This window comes from Vicugna pacos, chromosome 1, assembly GCF_048564905.1.
Source record: "Vicugna pacos chromosome 1, VicPac4, whole genome shotgun sequence".
NCBI classification, from domain to species: domain Eukaryota; kingdom Metazoa; phylum Chordata; class Mammalia; order Artiodactyla; family Camelidae; genus Vicugna; species Vicugna pacos.
Window position 1 is genome coordinate 20,467,117 of NC_132987.1, and position 26,735 is coordinate 20,493,851.

The 26,735-nt window shown below is 39.1% G+C and overlaps 2 protein-coding genes, 1 long non-coding RNA gene and 1 other non-coding gene across 12 annotated transcripts in view; 2 read left to right on the top strand and 2 right to left on the bottom strand.

Annotated features, from left to right (window-relative positions):
- LOC102544655 (ribonuclease inhibitor) overlaps positions 1-2,891 on the top strand; it is a 46,232-nt gene extending 43,341 nt beyond the window's left edge. For 7 of the 8 annotated variants that reach the window (XM_072958443.1, XM_072958431.1, XM_072958447.1 and 4 more), the window contains exon 11: positions 2,141-2,231. Coding sequence is in view for 1 of the 8 variants with exons in the window: in XM_072958450.1 (XP_072814551.1) it covers positions 2,141-2,254; positions 2,720-2,724 (119 nt within the window). In the remaining 7 variants the exon portion in view is untranslated. Of the gene's footprint in view, positions 1-2,140; positions 2,255-2,719 lie in introns of those variants that run through there. The other variant, XM_072958450.1, reaches the window with a different exon arrangement.
- LOC140695644 (uncharacterized) overlaps positions 1-4,891 on the bottom strand; it is a 40,820-nt gene extending 35,929 nt beyond the window's left edge. The window contains exons 1-2 of the long non-coding RNA XR_012071368.1: positions 4,678-4,891; positions 2,119-2,200 (exon numbers count right to left, since the gene is read on the bottom strand). This is a non-coding gene — a long non-coding RNA (uncharacterized lncRNA). The remainder of the gene's footprint in view (positions 1-2,118; positions 2,201-4,677) is intronic.
- A 102-nt stretch (positions 4,892-4,993) lies between these two features.
- RNF7 (ring finger protein 7) lies at positions 4,994-11,502 on the top strand. Of its 2 annotated transcripts, none has more exons than XM_015237913.3 (3): positions 4,994-5,310; positions 8,831-8,878; positions 10,504-11,428. In XM_015237913.3, the coding sequence occupies exons 1-3, from the start codon at positions 5,136-5,138 to the stop codon at positions 10,620-10,622; spliced, it is 342 nt and encodes a 113-aa protein (XP_015093399.2). In that variant the 5' UTR covers positions 4,994-5,135; the 3' UTR covers positions 10,623-11,428. The 2 variants fall into 2 exon arrangements, with proteins under 2 accessions (XP_015093399.2, XP_072814506.1); XM_072958405.1 differs by having other exon boundaries at positions 5,034-5,303; positions 10,504-11,502.
- A 12,359-nt stretch (positions 11,503-23,861) lies between these two features.
- Positions 23,862-23,934, bottom strand: TRNAV-CAC (transfer RNA valine (anticodon CAC)). The gene has a single exon. It is a non-coding gene; the product is annotated as a tRNA-Val (tRNA).
- Positions 23,935-26,735: the final 2,801 nt, after the last annotated feature.

Here is a 26,735-nt window from a genome sequence, read left to right on the forward strand (position 1 = left end):
TTCTACCTAGAACTTTATAAGGAAGAAAAGTGAAGAGGGTAATTAAAAGTGTGGTGTCCAGGGACCATGAGTCTTTTGTGAGTCTGGGTGCCATAGGAATACTGCGAGGACTCAGGCTGGCCCCCACACCACACTGATGGTCCATCAAGTGGTCTCCAGCCCCTGACACTTGTCACAGCCTGAGCCGCACATCCCACACTTCCTCCTGACCTTCTCAGTGGTCAAGACTGTGGACCTTGTTTTCCTATTGCAGACCTTGCCCTCCTCTACCTTGGATCTAACTTCTTCTTTTCTTTTTAAACTCTGAGCTTTGTTTCTCTCCTTGACTATGATTTATACTATCTGCTATTAAATTCTGCATCAGTTACATTAATGTTTGGCCTGTGTAACAGAACCAGCTACAGTGACTTAATCAGGTAGAGAAAGGGTAGGCAGGTTAACAGACACTTTACTGTGTCATCCGTGTCCCAGCTTCCTCTCTCTTTCTCTACCTTCAACCTTAGCAAGTGGCTTTTATCCTCATGGTTGCAAAGTGGCTGCTTTGCCTATAGCCTCCCATTTCCATCCCACACCAGAAGGAAGGGACAATGAGAAAGTACTGGTACCAGTGTGACAAAATCTCAGGAATCCCCAGCATAGTTCTGCTTATGTCTAGTTGGTCAGAAGCTTGTCACATGTCCACCCCCTATGCCAAGGAAGACTGGAAAAATTGTTTTTTTAGCTGGGCAAATAGCTGCCTTAAAAAAAAAAAAGAGTCCTTTTAACAAAGAAGAAGAGGAGAAAAGATACCAGGGCAGGGATCTAGCTGTCTTTGCCTCAAACCCTTCTATTATTTTTCTTTTACTATTTGGGGATTTTTTTGAAGTATAGTCAATTTACAATGTTGTGCTAATTTCTGGTGTACAGCATAGTGATTCAGTTATACATATATATATTCCTTTTCATATTCTTTTCCATTATAGGCTATTACAAGGTATTGAATATAGTTTCCTGCCTCAAACTCTTTTAGATTGCTATAGATGAGTTGGTCAGCCAGTCTTTTTGTACCCTAGACCTTGTCAAAGGCCCTTGAAGCCAGCGGCCCCTCTAGAGTGGCCCAGGTGAGACACTAAGGTCTTTATAAGACATCTGGCATGGCCCCTTAAGTCAGCTAGCAGACCTGCATCTACATAACCTGCTGCTCTCCAAGGGAACATGGAAGACACACACCTGGGCCAAAAGTAGACTCAGGAAACATAAGCGGCTACTGCACAACTTCCCAATTTAGGAAGGACCCTGGGAGATGATTACCTTAGATTTTATGATGGACCAACCAGAGCAAACCCCCCACCTTGATTTTCCGTGAGGAGCTATGGGATGGAAGGACCCTCTAACACACCAAGTACCAATAAGCACTGCTCACTGGAAGACAATATCCAACTAGGATACTAACTTTGCTTCTCTTCCAAGCGTATGTGTACCACCCAGACCCTCAGTGACCCAGATTCTGGCCCTTTCCAAGTCCTGAAATTATAAACCGTACTGTCATACCTCCAAGTCTGTCATCCTCCACCACCCTTTACTGTGCCCAGCTTGATTTGATCCCACATCCTTACAACCATTTTCATGTTTCAACCTCAATTCAAATCCAGGTTGTTACCTGTACTTCTGACCAACTGGCTGTAAATCAGAGTCTCTCACGACCGCCTCCTTGGGTTCAATTAATTTGCTAAAGCAGCTCACAGGACTCAGTTCACTCACTAGACTTAAAGATGGAGAGCCGATAACGTAATGAGAGGTGATGAATGACAAGATCAGAATTTTGCTTTCAGATGATTAATCTGGAAGCAGGGTCCAGGACAGATTTGAGACTGAGGAGGTCTACGGTTAGGAAGACCAGTTAGGAGGCTACTGCAACCATCCAGGTAAAAGATACGACAGTGGGAACAGAAAAGAAAGGACTAGTATAGGAAGTTATTACAGAAATAAATTATTATGACCACTCACATCAAGAAGATGTAAGGAAAGGGTATTAGGTGAAAGGAAAGTTGCTCAGTTAATAAGAATGAGAGAATGCCCCACTCAGAAGGCCAAGGCCCAGTCCATCAAATGGAATTGTGAGATATCCTACCCACTTACTATTATGTTCTTCTCCCCTCAGGTAAACTGCCAGTCTTAAAAATTACAGTCACTCCCCAGATCTCTTCAGACACCTTCAGATCTATTTGGGAAAACAGCCAGAAATTTAGTATTACTCGTAAAAAGAAGAAAAAAGGTATGCTGTTAGATATCTGTGCTGGTAAGTAGTAGCCACCAGGGGGCACTGTTTGGAGCCTGGGCACTCGGCTGGGGTCAGTGGTGCCTTGAGTAACACATTTTGCACTTGATAAAATCACCAGCATTTAGATTCTGGGTAACATTCCCCTAAAGCATCATTCCATTCTCATGGATGGTGATTGTACCAAGAGACCACAGAGAACAAGATAGTTCTCTCAAAGATTAGTGGAAACCATACCTTCTTTCCTCACACCTCCCCCCCACAACCCCAACACACACACACACCCTGGTTCTGGTTAGCCTATCTATGGATCTAAGATGGTGAATTTACCTACCTCAACTCTTTATAAAGCTGTACTGCCTCTTAGGGGGTAATGATTTACACATGCTTACTCTCTATCATATGAAGCTGAACTTCTTTTTCTTTTTTTCTATTTATGATTTCCTGTTCATCTTTTCACAGGCTAAAAACTGAATATGGATGCTGTATCTCCATATGGATTCTATCTACTTCCATGGCCAGCCAGACAAGCCTGGAAAGATATTCATTGTTCTATGATAATACTTTTCACTGTAACCAAGCCTCTTTCAAGTTCTAAAATTTGATTAAGACTATTTTATGAAAGTTCAAAGTACTACTAGTCCTATCAGGCTTGTCATTTTCTAAAACGTGGATTTCACAAGTAGGCCTTAGTGAAAATCAGTGGGGTCCTTCTCTGGGGCTTCTTCTCTTGTGCATGTGAAATTTATAATTTGAAAAAAGTCATGATCTTTATCTAAGAGAGAAAGAATCTTCTTTCCCAAATTATCTATAGTTGGGAACAACAGGAATTTAGGGAAATAACCACTTTCTAAAAGACAGCATCCCTAAAAATGGGGATCTTCCCCAAATGAACAAACTTCTGATGACTCAACTCCCTACCTTTACTAAGATTTCAGACAGCTCCACGGGAAATGGAAGAGGTGTCGCTGATCAATTCATGGATGATAAATTGGATTAGTTAAGTTGAATATGGTACAGGGATGAAAGGCATGGACTGGGCATTTAGATGAACCAGAATTCTCTGTGGCAGCCTGCTGCTTTCCATGTGACCTTGGGCAAGTCAGTTAACCTCACTATGCCTCAGTTTCTCCTTATGTAGGATACAGGTAAGAACAGCACCTATTTCATTTGGTGAGCACTGGATGAGGTGACACATGTCAAGCATTTTAGGACAAGACCTGTTTCACAGTACGTTTTCAAAAGTAAGTATTAGTGGCTGGTATTATTGTTGACATTAGAATGGAGTCATTTCAGTTATTTCACTTAGAACAGCTAAACAAGAAAAATAGAAAAAAGAAGAAAAAAGACTTGAGACCTCTACAGCAAGATATCTCCACCCACTTCCTGGCCTCCAAGGCCTCCCATCTCCCCCAGTTCAAACTTCACCTCTTCCATGAGGCTTTCCCTCACTACATCAGTCCTGAGGAATGTTTCTGTCCCTCACAGCACTTAACACACCACTCAACAAACAGCACAAATTAGCATCTAGCCAAATGTGACCCCGTGTCCACATTTATATTTTACATATGTATGCATACTTGGCTCCCCTGCCAGATTTCTGGAGTTTGGTTAGCCCTGATCCAGGCACAAGGCCAGACATCAGGAATATAAGGGGATGAGGAGGCCCAGTAAGAAGAGGTGGGAGGCTCTGAACCCCAAACCTGACACAGCAGGTGTCCACCACTAGGTGGTAGTGGTAATCTTCTTAGGCTCTCTGTGCCTCAGCTTTCTTATCTTTTAAATGGAGATGTTGTCTGCTTTGCTTGGGAAAAAATAATATGACCCTAGGCTAGCAACAGAACTTGGGTTTCAAAACTGTCACCTTTACCGAACAGCAGTGGGCTCTTTAAGTTACTCACTTTTCTGGACCTCATTACTCCTACATATACAAGGAGGTTAAACTTTATCAGAGTTCTCAGACTGTGGTCCCCACGGTTCCCGGTAACTTTTCAGGGGACGGACAAGGTCAAAACTATCTGAGTAACAACATTCACAGTTTTTCACTCTCTCTTGAGTGTACTGTGGAGTTTTACAGAACCTACACAATATGTGATATCTTTGTTCTAATAACTTGTAATGAATGAGTTTATCACTGTTATTTTTAAGTGAATTAATACATTTAAATTTTTTCCAATTTTCTTAAAAAGTAAATACATGTGTGTATGTATATAGGTACACACACATATTTCATATATATATATATACATATATATATCTCCATCCTGCAAAAACAAAATGTCCTAATAATCTTTAAGTGTAAAGGGGTCCTGAGACCAAAAACTTCTGAGAACCGCTGAACCAGGCTTCTAGGAGATCCCAAAGTCATTCATTCACTCAACAAGTAACTGCCCTTCCTGAGGCCAGGCATTTTTACATACCAAGGATAACGTGGTGATCAACACAGGGTCCCCTCTCTGACGGCGTTTACATTTGGGAGGAATGAGGCAAACAAATATCAAGACAACTTCGAGAGTAGTAAGTGTCACAAAGGCATAAAGCAGGACACGTGCTTCCTGCACAGTATAGCCTCGCACCGAAAGGGCCCAGCCTTCCTCAAGGAGTGGACCCCGAGGCCTCGGCCCTCGTGCTTGGCCAACCCTGGAGGCGCGGGGTTGGGGGGGCGCGAGGGCGCGGGGAGGCCGGGATGCAGAGGGCGCGGGCGTAAGGTGACGTCACTGGGCCGCGTCAGCCAATCGCCGGCGGCCCCTGTCGTAGGCCCTGTGGTGGCCCGCGGCCTGCGGGCGGCGCTGTGGCCCGTCAGGCGGCCCCACGGAGCCGCCATAGCCGCCCGCCTCCCGCGACCCAACGTCTCCGCCGCCGGCTCCGCGCCGCCGCCATGGCTGACGTGGAAGACGGCGAGGAGCCGTGCGCCCTGTCCTCTCACTCCGGGAGCTCAGGATCCAAGTCGGGGGGAGACAAAATGTTCTCTCTCAAGAAGTGGAACGCGGTGGCCATGTGGAGCTGGGACGTGGAGTGCGATACATGCGCCATCTGCAGGGTCCAGGTGATGGGTAAGCGCTGCACGCGAGGCCCCGGCCGCGCTGCGGCCTCCGAGGGCCCGGCTCCGGGCTTGGGGAACGGACAAGCGTCGGAGAGATTGGTCCCGTGCGAGTCGGGGCGGGGTTGCCCTGCCTCGGCGCCCGGGGAACCGGCGGTTACGCCGGTGTTGCAGCTGGTTGGAGCGCTGCGGCCGCCGCCTTGGGGCCCTGGGGTCTTTTAGCAGGCGTCCAGCGCCGGAGACTGGTATTTTGGGGAGAGAAACGGGTAAGAAGGGCAGTTAACCAAGGAAATTTCAGGTAGTAATGGGTGCGAACAATATAATAAAAGTAGATTTGATGGGAGCGAGGAGGAACCACTTCGGTTTGTGTGACCAGCCCCGGCACCCTTTTCTAAAAGCAAACAGCAGGGAGGTCAGGGTCAAGACCCTGAGTCAGCGGGTCACTGTGATGGTTCTAGTGATGCTCTGGAATCATCGTCCACAAAAACGGCCCCTAGTCGTGCTCTGGAGAGACGCAGGGAAGAAGTGTTCCTAGCAGTGTCCTTTCTGGATTAGCTACTGTTGTTCTGCTGGCTTTTAAATCTGGATGATTCAAGACTGGTCAGGTGGCAGGCGCTTGGCTTGAAGGGGAAGAATGTAAACCCTTGATTGTGAAACATAAAACTTCATCTCCTTCCTGGCCTCTCCATGTCATAGATGCCATTTCCTGGAAAAGATAGTGCCCTGAAGTCAGACCTTTCTGAAGAACCCTCTTTTACAAATAAATAAGACTTACTTTTATGATTTTTTTTAAATAAAAATATTGGACCAAGTGAAACTTTTCAGAACAGCTTCATCCCATTATGTTTTATATGGTTTCTGTCTTAAGATCTCAGACCACCTTGGAAAAGAAGTGCTGTTTAAATGTACATTATGTTTTTAAATAGGGCATTTAAAACTACTCTCAGCATCTCAAATGTTGTTCTTGAGGGTAGTTAGAGAACACTGAGGTTTGTATTGTTTGAAAACTTTACGTCTGGCACTGAAAAGTGAGAGAATTGGAAAAAATAACTTAAAAATTGTTCTCCCTTCTTGAAGAATGAAAATGCAAACCTGCCAGAATCAAGAGATTTCTTAATTTACCCTCTCTGTAGTATGCTCTTTTTATTCATAAGGACTTGTTTTAAAGAGGATTTATAACAATGGGATTCAAATATTTTTTATTTTTCACTCTTAAAAGAATTTGATTTCAGACATGGCCCACTTATAAGGCATGACTGCACTTACTTGCAGATTAGGCTTTAAAAGTACCTAACTTTATTGGCTTGCAATACAGTCCCCTTACCCTACCCCTTACTTAAAAGCTAGGATCATAATTTCTAGTTTGAGTGGCAACTTCTGTTCTTTTGTAAAACAACTGTTAAAAAATTTTATCCCCTAGATTTCCCTTAGTTAAAAAAAAAAAAGAATTTCCTAAAAGGGCATTTTTTTCTTTCTCCCCAAATAAAAATTTTTAAATAGTAAGTAGAAATGCAGAATTTAAAATAATGATTGAGATTTTGAAACAAATAAACCTTACTGGGCTATTTAAAGGAAGTCAAAGTATGGGCTATAAATGACACATTCACATTAACTTTCTAATTATAGCAAGTATTCTGTTACTGTGGATTAATGTTGCAGATTTACAACAGCTGTACTTTTGTTCAGGAAAGTATTCTGAACTAGACCTCTGTATTTTGTTTATGAGGTGTTAAAATCCACTTAGTGGTCAGGTGACAGCAGAAGGAAGTTTGTTTTTCAGACTTCCCAGTCCATACCCTAGCATCATTCTAAAAGGTATTACTATTATTGTACTCCTTAGAAATACGCTGTTGTAGATATTAGGAACATCATCAAAAGAAAATGTTTTCTTTTATATGAAACTTTAGGGATTTTTTATCCATTTAGGTCAGTTTTTGATAATGAATCTAAAAGATATGAGCATAATTCAGAGATTTCTAGATTCTACAAAGAGCCCATTTAATCCCATTTCCTCAATATTTGAAATTCATCTCATACACCTACATAATTTGTTATGACTTCTTGATCTAAGATTTGCCTGTCAGCTCACTCTTCTCCCTTCATTCTGAAAGGAGCAGATGGCGAGCAAGCACTGATGAGGACGCGGGGAGGGGAGTAGGTTGGCTGAACTGTCATGTGATAGAGAGCCAGCGTAGCCGTCCACAGCTGCATGTTAGCTTGGACATTTGACATAACCTTTTGGAGCCTTGTGTTTCTAATTTGTAAAAGAGGCAGCTGGGCTCCATGAACTCTAATTCTGTGATTGCCCAGAACCAGAGCCATGTCTTCACGCTTACATCATCATCCTTGTGATTGTTAGTAGTTTGCCTGTCTCCCTCCCCGTTTGCTCTTGAGACTAGGGACCCAGACTCAGTCATTTTGGTGTCCCCAGTGCATAACTCTGCACAGAGTAGATATTCAGTAATTGTGGAATTGAAGAAAGCCTCAGGAGGCAGTGGTTGTTTTTAATCCACACTGAAGAGGCCAGGGTGGTGTGTTTTTTTAAGGGTGAGAGCATGCGGAGAGGAGCAAACGAATGCCTGTGCACAATCCAGTGTAAGAAGAGAAGCAGGCTTCAACTCAACCGTTTCTATTTTTACAGAATTATTTTTCTCCAATTTATGTTAAAAACTTCTTTTTTCTGTTAGTTTGAACTTCCTTTTACCCAGCTTTGACTCCTTCCAGCAAGTGAATGAATCTATTTCATTGGTTCCTAAAATATTCTGTATTACCTCCTTCATCAAACAAATAGTAGTATAGATTGAATTTTGAAAACTTCCAGTATACCCTTTTGATTCCCATTCCTACTGTTTACTCCCAAGTAGTTTATTAAAATACTTTACCGTTGTTGGGTAAATGCTTTGAGCTCAGACTTATTTTTAAAGGGAGCATTTCCTGAAAATAAGAAAGAGAGAGAGAACCTAGTGTTTAGGAGTTTCTTACATTTAATTTTTATGTAGATTATATAGTCACATAATTTAAAAGTTTGAGAAAGTATACTCCTTTCCATTTCATCCCCTCCTGGGTAAACTTTATTATTAGTTTCTTGGTATCCTTATAGAGGTTGTATGTATGTATAAGCAAACACCAGTATATATGCGTGGCTTATTTAAAAGAGTGTCTTGAAAATAAACTACCCATAAGGTTGACCTGTGTGAACATGCCCAGTGAGCTTGTAACAACTTCTGATACAATGGAATATAGCGAATTTTTCTCTGGTGGTAACATCCACTGTCAGGCCATCTTTTCATCCGAGGATATAAAAATACAGGGTCAGTAACCTTTGTGAAATTGCTTCTGGTCATAAGTAAATTAGTAGAGTGCCTTGTACTTTATTTATCTTTGAGCAGTTATGTTCAGATAAGAAATTAATAGTATGAGTCTTTTCATCTACATCTCTAACCCTTTGGGCCTTTATTTGACTTTGAAGTGTATGGGCTTTAAAAATTGCATTCTGAGCATCAGAATGAGAATTGCTATTTGTTTACTTTTAGATGCCTGTCTTAGATGTCAAGCTGAAAACAAACAAGAGGATTGTGTTGGTATGTTGTAATTTTGTTCTCTTGCTTTTTCAACTAAAAGCTTTCTCTCAGTGGGGATGTTTGCATTTGCAATTAAGATTGACTTTATCAATACACGAAAATAAACTGTAAAGCAGTGATCCATTATTAATATAAAATGTGTTGGTTGTCAAAAGGCTTTAATGGAGTTAATCTCCAAGCCCTTTAATTACTTGTAAGAATTGGTTATATATTCTAGACATGGGTGTGGTAAACATTCTGATAATCAAAGAAGGAAATAAGTCTTAAGAAAATTATAAAATAAGGAATTTGCCAGAACATTCTTTAAATTTTGAGTATGTTACAGGTCAGTTGTTCATCAGGTAAGACTATTCTAACATAGCATTTCAATGTTCAATACCCTTTTATGATCCAGTATTTAATATTTCTACTAAAGTAGAAACAATTCTAAATTGCAAGTTTTTTCTTGGAATGTAGTTTACAGATAGACATCTGTTAAAGTTTACTTACAGGCTGGACTATAAAAGTTGTCTTAAGGTAAATATTTTAAGCAATTCAAAGGTTTTTATGTCCTAGTTCTTGAGGTCATCAGCTCTAGATTACTATATAAAAGTGTTTAAAGGTTTTCCTGGAATAAAAGGGTAACTTTGTACTTGTGTGGTTTACATACAGCTTCTTAATGATTTATGTAGTTTTGATCAAATCCTGTTTCTTCCTCCAGGAAGATTTAAAATGAGTCCCCATTGCTTCCTACCCCCACAGCCAATTTTCATAAGAAGGGTGTTTTTTTCCTTTCTTTTTCTTTTTTTTTCTTTTCCCCTATTTCTTTCATTGTTCTCTTAAAGCTCAGTTGGTCAAGTAAGGGACAAATGAAACCCATATTTGAGATTGTATTCCAGATTGTGGGTGATTTCCCTTGGTTTAAAATTTTTCTTTCTTGCTGTTTGTTTTAAAAAAATATTAATTTGGGAATTGTGAGCTATAGACCAGCTTTCTTTGATCACAGAGAGACCCCTCTTTTCTTGAGTGAGACCTCTTTCAAAGCCAGACACTTTGAAAGTTCCATTCTGCTTGTCACATGTACAATTACACTGCTTATGGATGACTTAACACAGTTCATCAGCACTTCTAGAAAACAACTCAGTAGGTGTACAACTAATAATGTTTAGAAGCATGTCATCTATTTATATAATAGCCTATTATGAGCTGAAAACATTTAAAAGTCATTATATCTTGGTAAATAAAAATCAGGAGGATGTTTTTCAATAAAATAAACCCTAAAAGGTCTCCAAGGTCATTGCGTGACTGAGATGGTCTGGGATCAAAGGAAGACTCAAGTCTCTTAATCTTCTAACTTAAGAAAGGCAGCATGTGGAACTATGTAAGAACTCAGGGCCACCACATCACCCACAGATTCTAAACAGTGCTGAAAAGTTCCCACAGTGCCTTATCTCATTTCTTAAGTGTAATTTACAAATGTAAGTTTCTATTTCTTTAAAGCAAGAAAAAATTATTTTGACTAATTAACCATCTTTATTCAAGATTATGAACCATAATTATTACATAATAGAAAGTAAACTAGAATTTTGAGTTCAGCCATTTACGTTGAAATGTGTAACGTCAAATACTCTTTTTCCTTCTTTCAGTGGTCTGGGGAGAATGTAACCATTCCTTCCACAACTGTTGCATGTCCCTGTGGGTGAAACAGAACAATCGCTGCCCTCTCTGCCAGCAGGACTGGGTGGTCCAGAGAATCGGCAAATGAGAGTGGTGGAAGGTTCTCTTCGTGCAGTTGTTCAGAGACCTGGGGGTTCTTGCTATCGAGTGCCCTACAAAGGCTGGAACTCTCCAGGGGACTAACTCTTCGATTAGGAGGAGATGGATCTGTGGTCTTCTAGGACTCATCAAAGGCATGGTTTAGCCTTTTTCAGTTTTATTTTCAGAAATTCTCTACAATTAAGAAGATAATTTATTAAAGATGGTCTTTCCTACCTCTGTGATATGTGTCTCACACATTGCTTAGAAGTGCTAAAAAGGAGAGGACTAAAAATTGAACGACCTTTATAATCTATGTACTCATATCCAAGGGGCTGTGGAAGCAGTTCCATTCAGAACAGAACTTTTTGCATGCTTATGGTTGATCAGTTTAAAAAATGACAACCTTATACTAACAAATAAAGTGCAGTTTAAAACTCAATCCTTATCCTTAATCTGTTCCTGATACTTATTTTTGGCAGGGAAGGGGATGATTCATGAAACCTTTTTTGATATAATGAGAATTTTAAGTTTGGACCAGTGAATAAAATTTAACCTTTGAGTGTGTGGGGTTTCTGTTGTCTCTTAGGTTATCGTCTTCTACCTTTGACTTATCAAGAAAACAGATCTGCATTGACCTCACCATTCAATCATTGAATAGTAAATGAGGAGTATTTTCAAGTTCTGGTCCGATTGGGTTGTAATTTAACTGTTTTAGGTGGAATGTTAATGAGGGGAAAATGTTTGCCATTGTAGTATTGGGTGAAAAAGTTTATTTTATCACACAGTGTTCTAATAAATGGTTTATTCTGTTTACCTCATTTGAATGATCATTATTGCAATTTTATGCACAGCCATAGAGTTATTAATAAACCAATTTGTCAAGTAAATGCTTTTGTTTACTTTTTAAAAATATTCATATACTCTTTCACTGATAATAATAAAACTTTATTACCTGGAAACATAAGTTTGAAAAAATACTTAAATTTTATCAAACTGATTCACATTCAATTGAAGTTATCTTGGAACAATTTGTGGACTACAAGTTCATTTTGAATTTTTCTATAATAGAGGCTACTGCTATGCATTTAAAAAACTAAAATCTTAACCATTCACTTCTACAGTTTCAGAGTCTGCCAGTCTGAGTCTTTCTAAATCTAAGGAAGAAGGTGGATACATAAAAGAATGTTAAAAATGTAATAATTAAAGTAAAAATTAGAATTCTGTCTGCTTTCATTTGACTACTATTTATTAATCAGATTTCTTGTAAATTTTTGCTTTATCTTTTCAGTCTACTTAAAGAATTAATTACAATATACAAATACATTTGACCATTTGTGTTTCTCACGCAATAAACTATTTTAGCAGCTCCTTGACCTTTTTCAAAGGTTGTATCTATAAATTGTGAACCAAATATTTGCTTTGCAGTGAAGAGAGAGACAGTAAGAATGTTGAGTTATTTTGGTCAGTATGACAGTATATGAATGAAATGTGGAGGTTGGTGGTAGTAAGTTGATTTCCACACAGCAAGACCACAGGCCCACCACCTAACAAGCTCTGTTTCTACTGCACATCAGCATCTCAGGGTAGAAGAGGAGGAGAGACTTGCGACAAAGCAGCGCTGATCCTACCCATCCTAGGATGACACTAGGTCCTCTGCACAGCCATCTGACGTTTAGTTCATGTTGTTTCATCAGAAAGAACACGGTGTGACATTCAGGAGTTCCAGTGCAAAAGTTGAGCATTGGACAGGTTTTTCTTTCCATTTGATTAAACAGTGTTGAGTTTTACTTCACTAGTGTATTGGAAACAGATGTTTGTCATCTTTGGCTATTTAACTTTCCATCTATGCAAGTTGCATTCTTGTATTACAGCTGACGTGTAAGTAAATCTCATCCTACCAAACCCATTACTTCCTTTTTATAAAAAATATGTCCCTTTTATCCTGAAGTGAAATTCATAAATGTCTCCACACATAATTAAAATATATAATGATAACATTTGTAACATTAGAAATGAAAGGAATTTCTAATTTATTTGTATTTCAGTGTGTAAATGCTTGGGCACAATTACACCAGAAGACATAATGAAGTGGGCTGATGAGTAGGGGTGTTGGGGGGCGGGGTGTGGTGTGCCTAATCACTACACAAAGGCAGCAGCAATGTAGACTGTTGGGACTCAAAACAGGAGGAGTATTTCCATTGATAAGACTTTCCCCCCAAAATGGTGAATTGTGCTAGTAAAGTTCCAAACAAAACAAATGTCCAAAGTTGATTTACATTTTAGTTGCATATTTGGAAACTGCAGTGAATTTTAAAGCTGGGCAAAAATGTACTTTGTGTTTATATATAAAGTCAGTTTCTAGTTTCAGATAATAAAACAGATTTTTCTACTGCATAAGTGGATATTCAGAAGTCATGCAGGATGCTGAACTGTCTCATTGTGTGAGACTGTCCCACACTACAAGACATCAAACTTCCCTGGCTTCCACCCCACAAATACCAGTGGCACCATCGATCTTTGTGCCATCCCCAGAAAACTCATTTCTGAAACATCCCCTGTAGAGGTAGCATTGGCTGGGGGTGGGGGTGGGGCAATAGTTTAAGTGCTTGTACAAGGAATTACAATGAATACTTTGCTGCCATTATCTCCCAGTCTCCCAGAAGTATCCTAAAATGACACACAGAATAAATTTTTTTAAGTATAAAGGGTTTAGAATTTTGAATAGCTGCTATCCTAAAAAGAAGAGTTCATGGAGCCAACTCTCACTGATCAGTGCACTCTTCTCTAGAGATGTAAACAACTATTTAGTGTTTAATACCTCGGACACTTATGTGACGGTGAATATTTGCCTGACAGTCCTCTAGGCTTAAAGAATAAGCCTAAAATTGTTTCACATAACTGAAGCTAATGTAAAAGCATTTAGGATCAGGAAAAAATTGTAAGTGTTCCTTTAGAAGTTTAGTAGACATCTGATAAGAAAGGTAACTATTAAAAAAATGCTTTGTTGCTTTTTTAGATTATTGCCAAAGGCTGACTTTGGGTAATGCTCTGAAAAGAAAATGAGCAAATGTCCATGTTTACTTTAGAAAGCCCTTGTTCAAAAAATAAAAAAGTACTTAAAGAAAATGTTACCAATTTGGATATAAGGAAAATTGGAATTAAAGTACAAACAAGTTTTAAGCTATTTTATATTGGGCGTTTGAGTGCTATAACAAAATACATGAGAAATGCGTACATGAAAGTTCCTCTTTTGCCATCTTTACATTATTCCACTCATCTGTTAACATTTTTTTTTCTAATCATTCAGTCAACACAATTAAGAAAAGATTTTATAAATGTTGAGCTCTTTTTAATTTTATGTTTCCCATCTTAGTAGAAATATTTCAGCAGATCTTGCAGGTATCAATATAGGAGTACATTTTTTGACCACTTGATTTTGGGGCTATCCACATGGTTTAGAAAAGCAATCTTTTTTTTAAGAGTGCTCAGTTTTCATCTTCACAGACTTTCAGAGTAGTAAGGAATACACTTTACAATTAATCTGCTCCTATCTTGGAAAAAAGTACGAAGATTCCTTAAAAAGCTAAAAATAGAGTTACCATATGATCTAGCACTCCCACTGTTGGGAATATATCCAGAGAAAACTCCAATTTGAAAAGAAACATGCACCCCCAATGTTAATGGCAGCACTGTTTACAATAGTCAAGACATGGAAGCAACCCAAATGTCTGTCCATCGACAGATAAATAGATAAAGAAGATGTGGTGTACACAAACACACACATGCGCGCACACACACACACACGCACACACACTGGAATATTACTCAGCCATTAAAAAGAATGAAATATTGCCATCCGCAGCAACATGGATGGACCTAGAGATTATCATACTAAGTGAAGTCGGATAGAGCAAGGCAAATATCACATGATACCACTTATATGTGGAATCTTTAAAAATGACACAAATGAACTTATTTACAGAGACAGACTAACCAACATTGAAAATAGAATTATGGTTACCAAAGGGAAAAGAGGGGGAGGGATAAATTAAGAGTTTGAGATTAGCACATAAAAACTACTATATATAAAATAGATAAACAACAAGGTCCTACTGTATAGCACAAGGAACTCTATTCAATACCTTGTAATGGCCTATGACACAAAAGAATGTGAAAAGGTTGTGTGTGTGTGTGTGTATATATATATATGTATATGTGTGTATATATATATATATATATATATATGTGAATCACTATGCAGTACACCAAAAATTAACACAGCATTGTAAATCAACTATATATCAATAAAAAAATACATAGCATAGAACAAGCTTTGCATGGTTGGTAGAAAGTAATCATCATCTACCTCTTTGGTAGCAATTCTTAGACTTTTATCGTAAATTAACCCCTGCAGTGCTAACTCCTGCCCTGCTTTTTCTACTTTTATAAAGATTATATATTTATAATACATATTTATTACATATTTATAATAAAATTATATTATTTATTGCTTGCTATGACAGTAGAAGGAATTTGAATACATGTAAGCTTTCTATCTTCAGAGATGGCAGGGTCTGTTAGGGAATTTTAAAGTGTAATGTAGTGAAGCTTCTCAGAAACACACAGTGAGTGCTCTGGGCAGCAGAAGGGCAGATTACATTCGCTTGCAGCAAATACAGTACAGTCAGCCCCCGGGTCTGCCACTTCCACACAGTGGATTCAACCTACTGAGCCAAACATATTCTCAAAAAAAAAAAAATGTTACAGAAAGTTCCAAAAAGCAAAACTTGAATTTGCCAAGTGCTGGCGTCTATTTACAAAGCATTTACTTTGTATCAGGTAGCATAAGTAATCTAGAGATGATTTTAAGTATGGGAAGAATGTGTGTAGGTTACGTGCAAATACCACACCATTTTATATTAGGGACCTGAGCATCCCCAAATTTTGGTGTCAGGCAAGGGTCCTGGAACCAATGCCCCCGGATACTGAGAGATGACTATATATGACTAAGAGGACCATTTCTTGTGTGGTTTATGAAAACCCATTTCTATTTTATCTAACAGCCTGTAGTATACATGAGCCCCATAGCATTTCTATGGAGAGAGCAGGCATACTCTTGTAATAGTTGTTCACATCGCTTCCCCTTGCTTGCCTACCTACCTTGCCTTCAGTTCCAACTTCACTCCACACACCCACATGTTTGCCTGGTGGTATCCGTCTGTGTAGGGAAAAGGGAGAGGGGAGCCTGCCCATATTAAAATACTTCCTTAAGGAATAAAATAACATATAAAATCTCTTCTTTCTTGAAGGGTACAGATCTGTGCTATTTCATAGTTTAGCTTCTAGCCACGTGTGTCTATTTAAATTTAATTTTAAATTTAAATTAATTAAAATAAAATTTAAAATTCAGTCCATGGGGTGGGGAATAGCTCAGTGGCAGAGTGTGTACTTAACATGCACGAAGCCCTGGGCTCAATCCCCAGTACCTCCATTAAAAAACAAATAAATAAAATAAATAAAATTTCAGTCCCTTAGTTATACTAGCCACATTTCAAGCGGCCAGTAATCAATGTGGATGTGGCTTCCACATTGGATATCACAAACAGAACATTTCCTTCATGGAAAAAATTTCTGGTGGACAGTGCTGGTGTAGATCATCAGTTTATAAGGTCTATTCTATCAGAATTAAGGAATCATGGGAGCCTCAGGTACAACAAATTCTGTTTTAAGTGACCTTCCACCTTCCCTTTAAAAGATTATCTCTGGAAAGTAGAATGTTGAATATGAGCCTTATTTTACTTATTTTAATTAAATCCTATCCTTGACAAATAAGAAGAATTAAACATTTTAAAACTTAAGTTGGTCAATGTATTGCACCTCGGGGGGGAAAAACTCAAATACAGAGATTTGAAATTATATGAGAATTATATGTATTAAGTATTAAAAAAGATTGTTTACGTAGTTTCCTAAAGTTTTGTAAGAACTTCTTATATTTTCAAAATGACAATTTTTTGTTCTGTTTTTTAATTTTTAATTTTTTTAATTTTTTAATTGAAGTACAGTCAGTTATAATGTGTCAATTTCTGGTGTACAGCACAATGTTCCAGTCATGCATATACATACATATATTCGTTTTCATATTCTTTTTCATTCAAGGTTATTACAAGATATTGAATATAGTTCCCTGTGCTGTACAGAAGAAACTTTTAAAAATCTATTTTTATATGTAGTGGCTAACATTTGCAAATCTCAAACTCCCAAATGTATCCCCTCCCAGCCCCTTTCCCCCAGTAACTGTAAGATTTTTACTATGAAAAGTGACAATATTTTAAACTACAAATTCATGTAGCTGCTTTTGTGTCCTGGATAGATTTATAGCAGTGGGTCTCAATCAGGGGTGATTTTTCCCTGCAGGGGACATTTGGCAATGTCTGGAGACACTTGTGGTTGTCACAACTAGCGACAGGGGTGCTCCCGGGATCTAGTGGGTGGAAGTCGGGATGCTGCTAAACATCCCACAGTGCACAGGACAGTCCCTTACAACAAAGAATTATTGGGCCCAAAATATCAATAGCACTGAGGTTGAGAAATCTTGGTTAATGTTAATGTGTGTACCTTTTAATAACATTTTTGAGAAGTTGGAATTCCCTATTAGAAACTTACTAAAATATGGTCAGTAACAACAATAAAATTTGTATAATACTATGTGCCAAATTCTCTTCTAAGGGCTTTACAAATATTAATTCATTTAATCCTCACAAAAATCCTTTGCCATTATCATTAACTTTTTTTACAGCTAAGGAAACATAGACACTAAAAGGTTAAGTAGGCGGAGGGCATAGCTCAGTGGTAGAGTGTGTGCTTAGTATGTATGAGGTTCTGGGTTCAATCCCCAGTACCTCCATTAAAATAAATAAATATAAATAAATAAACCTAATTATCTCTCCCTCGCCTCAAAAAAAAAATAGATAAATAAAAGTAATAAATTAAAAAAAAAAGAGGTAAAGTAAGCTGCGGCTGTGGACTAAATTGTGTCCCCCCCCAAATTAATTTAAATGTCCTAATCCTATAGGATTGATGGGCTTACAAGAAGAGGAAGAGACCTCTCTCTGTCCCCCCTCCACCCCACACCCCCAAATGCAGTGAGAAAAGGCCATGTGAGGATACAGCGATACAGCATCTGCAGCACAGGAGAGTCTTCCCCAGACACTGACCCTGATGTCACCTTGATTTTAGACTTTCCAGCCTCTAGAACTGCGAGAAAATACATTTCTGTTGTTGAAGCCACCTGGCCTATGGTATTTCGTTAAGATCGCCCGAGTTCAGACACCTGCCTAACTTTACGAAACTAGTAAACAAAAAGCAGGATGTGAATTCAGGCAGACAGGTTCTACAATCTGTGTTCTTCACCACTAGCTTATACTGTCTCAATAGAATATCTTAATTGAGTATGCTTTTCTCCAATGTTTCTTTTCTTTTTTTTTCAAAGTTGCTTTTCTAAAGTTTGTTCACATTTTTCCATTTTCAGTTCTGTGACGCTACACACATATTTCTTTATTCGTAGCTGCATTTCAGAGCTGTATATGCTGTGTTTTCAACTACTGGCCAAGCCATTTCATTATGTCCTGTACCATTTTATTGTGCTTTAGTATACTGCTGTCATAGCTGATCTAAATTCAAATGTTCATAAGAGGTACAAACTATTCTGTATAAAATAAGCTATAAGGATATATTGTACAACACAGGGAATATAGCCAATATTTTATAATAACCATAATTGGAGTATAACCTTTAAAAACTGAATCACTATGGGGTACACCTGTAACACATAATATTGTACATCAATTAGACTTCAATAAAATTAAAAGAAAAAAATCCAAATATTCGTAGGCTGAAAAGGGATTATCTGTTCATTTTACTTGTATTGTTTGTTTTCTGAGGGGGAAGTAATTAGGCTTCTTCACTGATCTCCACTTGGAGGAGGTACTGGGGATTGAACCCAGGATCTCTTGGGTGCTGAGCATGTGCTCTACCACTTGAGCTATACCCTTCTCCCACCTATCTGTTCATTTTAAAAGAGTAGGAGCATATAAAGAAATCATTGGTTTAAAAAGGAAAATGTTAAAATGTCTGGTACATTTTTCACAAATGTTAAAACAATATTGGAGCAGGCTATTACTAGATTTATCAATTTTTAAAAATTTGGTTCCTAGAGTCAATAATATGGTGGAAAATGTTAAACCCTTCTGTTCATGTAAAAGTGTAATTATGTCTCAATACTTGGAGTTTTTTGAAAAATCAGTTATATCCTTAATTAATAAAGCCAGATTCAATAAAGAGATAATAGTGCATAACATAAATAATTTCATGTTAGATATAGTATCTTCTTGTAAATACTAGAGGATCAGCTAGCAATAGATTTGGCAGCGAATATCAGACAACCTGAGCACATTGGCTTAAAAAGATAGGGGACGATTGTCTCACACAATAAGAAGCTGAGCGGTAGGAAGTCCAGGGCTAGTACAACGGTCAGTGGTGCCATTAGGCACCAGGCTCTCTCCTTTCTGTTACGTCTTCATCTTGACATCTCATTCTCACACCTCTCCCTCATGGCCCCAAGATGGCTGCTGTATTTTCATGCCACATATTTACATTCTTGGAGAAATAAAAGGGGCAAAAGGTTTTTTTTTTTCTTCCTTTAAATTTTATTTATTTTAAATTGAGGTACTGGAGATAGAACACAGGACCTCGTGCATGCTAAGCATGCGCTCTGCCACTGAGCTATACTCATCCCCACCTCCCAGATTTTTTTTTCCTTTAGCAAGACTTTGATTTTGACTTGGGAAGGGCTGCCCTTCCCAATGTCTTCAGCCTATTACCCTTGGCCAGAGTTATGTCACAGAGCCCCTTCCAGATGCAAAGGGAAAGGGAGACGAAGTTTGGCTTCCCAGCTTGTATTGCAGACACACAAAGAGGAACAGTTATTGGGAATAGGCATTGAATGAATCAAGCTATATTATCTGCCACAATTTTTGTTAACAAATAACAATTGTTTATACTTGGGGAGTTGCTGCTACCTGTGAAACGATGCCCTGTGAGGTCACAGAAGCTGGTGACTAACAGAAATTCTTGAGCTTGTCTTACAGAACAACAAATAAGGGAAAAGCTTGCTAAGACCCCACTGCTTGTAACCTGCTTTTACTGATTAAGCTAGCTTTAAGTTCTTCTGTTTTTTTTTTTAAACTATCCACCCTCCAAGCTTCACATAGCCTAGGTCATCTATCACAAAACTCATTAACGACCCCTGTGGATAACACCTCTGAACTATGGGTTGCTATTAACAGAGGCTTAAGTTGTTTTCTAGGAACTTGGAGTCAGCTTTTGTCCACTTCAAGCCAGCTAAGACTAGTTGGGACCACTGATCTTAAAACTGGGCCAACACAGGTGTCCCATGAATAATCTTTTGATATCAGAGGACCAAAATCTCTACCCTTCCATCATGCTAAGTGCCTCCATTTTTTATCCTGCATCCCTGAAGAAGCATTTAACCAGATACACCAGTGCAGATCACTGATGACCTTACCTTCTCCCTACCTCCAATCACCTTTCTCCATGTCTAAGATGGCCCTGCTCATTCACCTTAGATAGGTAGTTAGCACATGATAAGGTGCCTAACATTCCTTATCAGAAATGCAAGTTAAAATAAAAATGAAATATCTCTACACACCCCTTAGAATAGCTCGAATTAAAAAGACTGATAACACCAAGTCTCGGTGAAGACTTGGAGGCTCTGGAACTCTCCTGCATTGCTAGTGGGAATGAAAAAATGGAACAGCCACTTTGGAAAGTAGTAAGTCAGTATCATAAAAAGTTAAATATGCATCTACCCTATGACCCAGCAATTCTATTCCTAGATATTTGCCCAAGAGAAATGAAAAAATCTGCCCAGAAAAAGACATAGATGAATATTCAAAGGTGCTTTTTTTTGTACTTATAATAGCCCCAAACTAGAAACAACCCAAATATCCATCAACAGAAGAATAGTGTCCTATTCATAGAGTGGAATGAATAGAAGAGCAGTAAGAACAGGAAAAACAGATGCATGCTACAACATGGTTGAATCGCAAAACATTATATTGAGCAAAAGAATCCAGGCATAATATAGTACTAAACTGTATGATTCTGTTTCTGTGACGTTCAAGAAGAGGCAAAACTAACCTACAGAGATGGAAATCAGAAGACTGGAAGCCTCTAATTGGGCTATTAACTGGCAAAAGCGCAAGAAGCTTTCTGTAGTGATAGAAATGTTCTATAAATTGACTTGGGTGATGGTTACAAGAGTTTATACATTTGTCAAAACTCTTCAAAGTGTACATTTAAGATCTACACATTTTACTTTGTATAAAATAAACCTGATTTTTTTAAAAAGAGAAACATATTATTTAAGATCATAACCAATACCCTTTTATATTTGCCATTAAGTGGAAAACGCAAGAAAATGCATTAATGGTTGTTCCATTTGTCATATTGTTTAACTCTTCAAGAGAGCACTCAAATCAAAATAATTGTGTTTCTCATCTTGTTCTGGTCCCCTGTGGAGGTAATCTGAGAAAGCTCCTTGGAATTCATTAGAAGTGCTATATTTTCAAGAAGTTTATCCAAATGCGGAAGAAATGAGTAAAGGAAGAAGTGAAAAAATTTTTTAAGAGCAAACGTTTTATTCATTCCAACTCTCTTCTAGAATGTTTTCCAGGTTTTAAATGTACAAAATCTTGGAGCTGCCCCCCAATCATAAGATGGGAATTTTAGGGTAGCCTGAAATTCTTCATTGAGCTCTAGACTCTAACAACACAGACTCTGAACTTTTCTAACAGTCTTAGATCTTCTTAAGGATGAAAGGTATGGATGTGTCTTTCCCAGAGCTAATGCTTAAAATAGCCCTTGACAGCCCTGAGGCTGTAGTGTTGGGTTTGTCTCAGACAGATGGCCCAGAATTGAGGTCTTGTGAGTGCATACAGATACCCTAATAAAGCTTAGACGTGCTGAGTCTCCCCAACTCCACCACAGCCCTGCTGTTAGGTCCTTGAGACAGATGCAAAGACAAAGGAGTTACTCTTAAAGTCCTTATGAGGTCTCCACTACAGCCTTCAAACCCACCATCTAACACATGCAAATGCCCAGGTCCTCCCAGCTCAGGTCAGACCAACCCTCTGCCAGCTCCACTTACATGGACCTGGTAGGGGGGCCCAAGGGCTCTGCATAAGACCTCCCTCCACTCTGGCTGCACTGGTCCAGTGGGAGCTCCAGCTCCAGCACCCTGCATGCACACCTCCCTGCCCGGAAAACTCAGGGTCTGGCCACCACCGTCTGCTTTGAGACCAGCAGTCTCATCCAGCCCTCCATCCCTAGTCAGAGCAAGAAGCCCAGGCTTCCCAGATTACCTTGCACTCCCTTAAATCTAATCCCAAGTGGTTCTTTAGATTCCCATTTATTCCTCTATCTCCCACTCCTCCTCAGCCTCTGAAATTCTTCCTGTCTGCCCCCTGATATTCACACCAACAAAACAACCTCCATCCTCATTTTTCTCCAAAAATTCCTTTCATTTTCAATTTAAATTTTTCAGGAGGAGGTAATTCAGTTTTTTATTTATTTACTTTTTTGATAGAGGTGCTGGGGATTGAACCTAGGACCTCGTGCATACTAAGTACACACTCTACCACTGAGCTATATCCACCCCCTATATAATGTCTCATTTGTACCCACTTTTGCAAGTAAAATAAGCCTTTTCCATCCCATTTAATGTTCCTTTTCAGCTTCACAAAAAGCCAGTAAATAAAACTGTCAAGGACAGTCAATTCTCAGTCCTTATACTGCTTGGTCTACCAGCAGCATTTGTCACAGCTGATCACGCTCTTCCTGGATGCCCTTTTGTCACGTGGCTCCTAGGACAGCATCCTCTGCTGGCTTTCCTTCTTCCTCGCTGCCCTTCTCACCTCCTGACCTCTAGGCTCAGTCCTGAGCCTTCTCTGCTTTCACCCCGTTTGCTGTATCCAGTCTCACAGCTTTAACTAAATGCCATTTATATGCTGGGTGATTCCCAATGAATATCTCCAGCCCAGGCCCCTCCCCTGCACTCCTTACTCATAGATCCAGCAGACTAACTAAGAATCTCCATTCGGATGTCCCACAGGCAGTTCCAGTTTCACAGGTACAAGACTGAGTTCCTCATCGTACCTGAAACCTGCTCCTCCAGAGGATTTCCAGCTGAGTTTATAGGAAATTCATCCTTCCAGTTACCCTGGCCCAAACCCAGGAGTTGATCTTGTCCTTTGTCTTTCTGCCACACCCCACATTCAGCTACTGAGCAAACCCTCTTACGCCCTCCACTGACCTGTCATCAGAGCTCCTGCCGTCGGTTCCAAATTTTCTTTTTACAAACAAATAATTGTGTTTTCACCCTTGCCCACTTCCACCTAAGATCCTGTCAAAACGTCCATCTACTCACAGCGTTCCTCTGCTAAAAGCTTCCAGTGGCTTCCCAGCTCTCCCGGCTGAGCTCAGCCAACTATCAACCCCCCAGATGAACAGCCACTAAAACCAGCAAAAAGCTGCCACCTCGAAGCACAGCCTTCTGAGAAATTCTAAATCATGACTTTAGGCTATGAAGTTTCTGGGTAGTTTGTAATACCACGATTTAATATACTGTATCTTTTACTTATTTTGTTTATTGATAGTCTCACCCACTAAAATGTAATCTCCATCAAGGCAGGGATTTTTTTTTCTAATTTTGTTTTCTGTTGCATCAGTGCCTAGAACAATAACTGACATAATGTGTCCCCTCTCTCTCTCTATCTGTGGGGTGAATGAATAGACTGAAGAGACAAATGAAAAGATGTCAGAAGAATTATGTGTGGATTTAGTTGATATGTATGACTTAGTATTCAATTCTACCTTTACTAATTCTTTTTACATCAATTTTGTACATCAGGGTCATTACTTGCAACGTCATGTCAGGTTTTCAACGTTCAAAGTCTCACCAACTGAATCTGGTGTTGCATTTTCTTTACCTTACCCCATGTCAGAGTCCAGCCTTCTATTATGGCCCTAAGTTATGTGGAAGTAAGGCTTTCATCTCATTCGCTATTACCAAGTGACCTTACTGTCATCATTGTTTGTTAAATTTGATGTTGCTCATATACTTTAAAATATTTTGGGGGGTAGTTAGTCTTTTTTATTTAATTTTTAGTGGAGGTGCTGGGGATTGAACCAAGGACATTGTGCATGTGAGGCACACACTCTACCACTAAGCTATACCCTCCCCACTAAAATATCTTTAACATAACACTCCCACCTTACCAGTGGACACAGAGCTGGGGTCTAATGCTTGAGTGGTTCACCCTTCCTTACAATCCTCTTATTCTCTCAACTCACCATTATTTTTATTTTTTACTGACCAGGAAAAAAGGAAATATTTTAGAAGCAGACTTACCAAAATTTGTAACAAACACTTAACGCTTCATCATTCCAAATACAGTCTCTTATGGTCTACCAAAAATAACTCTCACTTTTATTCCCTTGTTTCATTCTTCTTTATAACCCCCCGGAACTTTTTCCTGGCGATACCCACATTTCCCCCACATATCAAATATAAGTTTTGTGGATGTTATTTTGTTTTTTCTTTGTTAACATTACACTTGTTTGGTCTCCTCTAATAATCTCTTAGTCTTCTGTAATAAAATCTCTTACTTCCTGGAGAGTTGTTTAAAATCTCATCGTGTGAACACATACAGTCCTTTTCTTCTGTACATCTGCCGTGATCCACTTCCAAATGGAACCTCTATCAGGAAGTATTTTCTATTGGCTTCAAGTGAACCAATGGCTTAATTTTCTCTCTCAGCTACCGTGGCTCCTTGTTTAAGAAGAATACCCTCTGTTATGAGTGCATAGTCATTATTAAAATAATTAGAGACTTGTTCAGAGAGGAAGATGTTTATGTTATACCAGATTATGGATCCTAAGGTTCAATATTTATGAATTTATTTAGGATAAAAACAAGAGACTTTAAAATGGTCTGCAGATCCTTTGGGCCTCATTAAAGTATTTGCAACTTCTTCTGTTTTGAGTAGCCTCAAAAGTACAATTTTTTGGTATGGCTTTTCAAGAAGGTCAGGATTTCTGTTGATAAAAGGGTTTTTCCTTCAGATGCACAGTAACTGTCTCACTGTCAATTGGAACAGAACTGAGCTAAATGCTTACTGTTATACCGTGACACCATGGAAGCCCTAGAACTAGTAAATCTGCCATTTTGACAGGAAACAAAGCCCAAGAATCGTCTCTAAACACAACCCCAGCGTCTTCCAGTCCAGACTGGATTCTTTTGACCCCATAGCTTCTCTGTGCCACAAGGACAGTGCAGAGTGAAAAAAGCCCTACACTGGAGGGTAGGACTCCCAAGTTCCTAGTCCAAATCTAGCACTTGTTTTGTTTTTGGCTTTGGGGGTTTTTTTCTGCTCTGTTTTCTTTATGTACAGTGAGAGCTTAGACCAGGTCAACACTAAGGTCATTTATGTTATATTTAACTCTGAGTCTGTGACTGTTAGATAATGTTTGAAATTAATAATAAAATTCTTGGTTTAAACTGACATTTCCTGAAAGCTATAAAATGAATTGCTCCCTCCTCAATGCTCCTGTTGGATTTGGCACTTGCCTCTATGATGAACTTTAACTACTACATGGTACTATGGTAAGTATGTTAAATGGAGCTACCAAACATAAAACCCAGACCCACCCTCCTTCTCTCTTGTTCTGATCAGTCCTTCATCCTAAAATCCTTCACCTGTGCTTTGAACTCCCCCTGTCTTCTCAGGAATCCAATGCATTTATTCTCATACTATAACTTTGGCTTCTACACTGGGTCCTTATCAGCTATTCCCATGCAGAAGACACTACTGTTCACTTTTTTCCTCTCCCCCACATCCCCTTCAGCACACCCACCCGCCATCGTTTCTCTCTCGTCACAGCCAAAGTCCTTCTACTGCAGGGAGAAGTCATCTCCTCTTCCTCACCCGCTGTCTCCCCATCTCCTGTCCATTTTGCCTTCTGAACAGACTGAGGCTCGTTCTGCTTTGTCCCATCTCTACTGCCACCGTGACTGCCACTCACCGGGCTGCTGAGGTTGCCTCCCCTGGACTCCCTGCCCCCAGACTCCCTGCCCCCACTCTCTTCACTACACAGCAGCCAGAGAGATCTTTTTAAAAACACAAATATAACCATGGCTAAAAACTCTAGCCTCCCATTGTTGTTAGGACAGAGACCAAATTATTTACAAATGTAGACTTGGGACTTTCTTTAAAATACTCCAGCAGCAGGGGAGTGTATAGCTCAAGTGGTAGAGTGTGTGCTTAGCATAAACGAAGTCATAGGTTCAATTCCCAGTGCCTCCTCTAAACATAAATAAGTGGTAAATCTAACTATCTCTCCCCTCTCCAAAAAAAGAATTTAAAAAATTAAAATATTCCAGCAAAAAAAAAAAAAGAAAGAAAAGAGGAGAGAGAGCAAGAGAGAAGGGGGAATCCTAATGTAAATTGTGGACTTTGGATGATTATGATGATATGTCAATGTAGGTTTATGAATGGTAAGAAAAGTACCTGGTTGGGGGGATGTTGATAATATGGGAGGCTGTGCATGTGTGGGGACAGAGGATAGATGGGGAATCTCTACCTTCTTCTCATCTGTGAATCTAAAACTACTCTCAAAAAATTAAGTCTTTAAAACAAAAGAAAACAAAAAACGAGTGGGTGTGTTGGATGAAAGTGAGAGAAAATTGGCAAATGCTACTAATGCTTTTAATAAAATTGGATGATGACTGTATGGGAGTTTTTTTAAAATTATTCTCACTACTTTTATGCACATTTGGGGTTTTCTGTAACAAAAATATCTCCAAAAATGGTGTGATAAAATGGTGATTTTTATCCCTCATATGATTTTTATACTTAGTTCTCCGAAAATAACTTGTGCATCACACCTTTCTAATCTCACTAAGAAAACCTTAATTATCTGTAGAATTCTGTTGAAGAAAACCCAGCAGGACCACCAACTGGTCTTACTAGTCAATATTTCA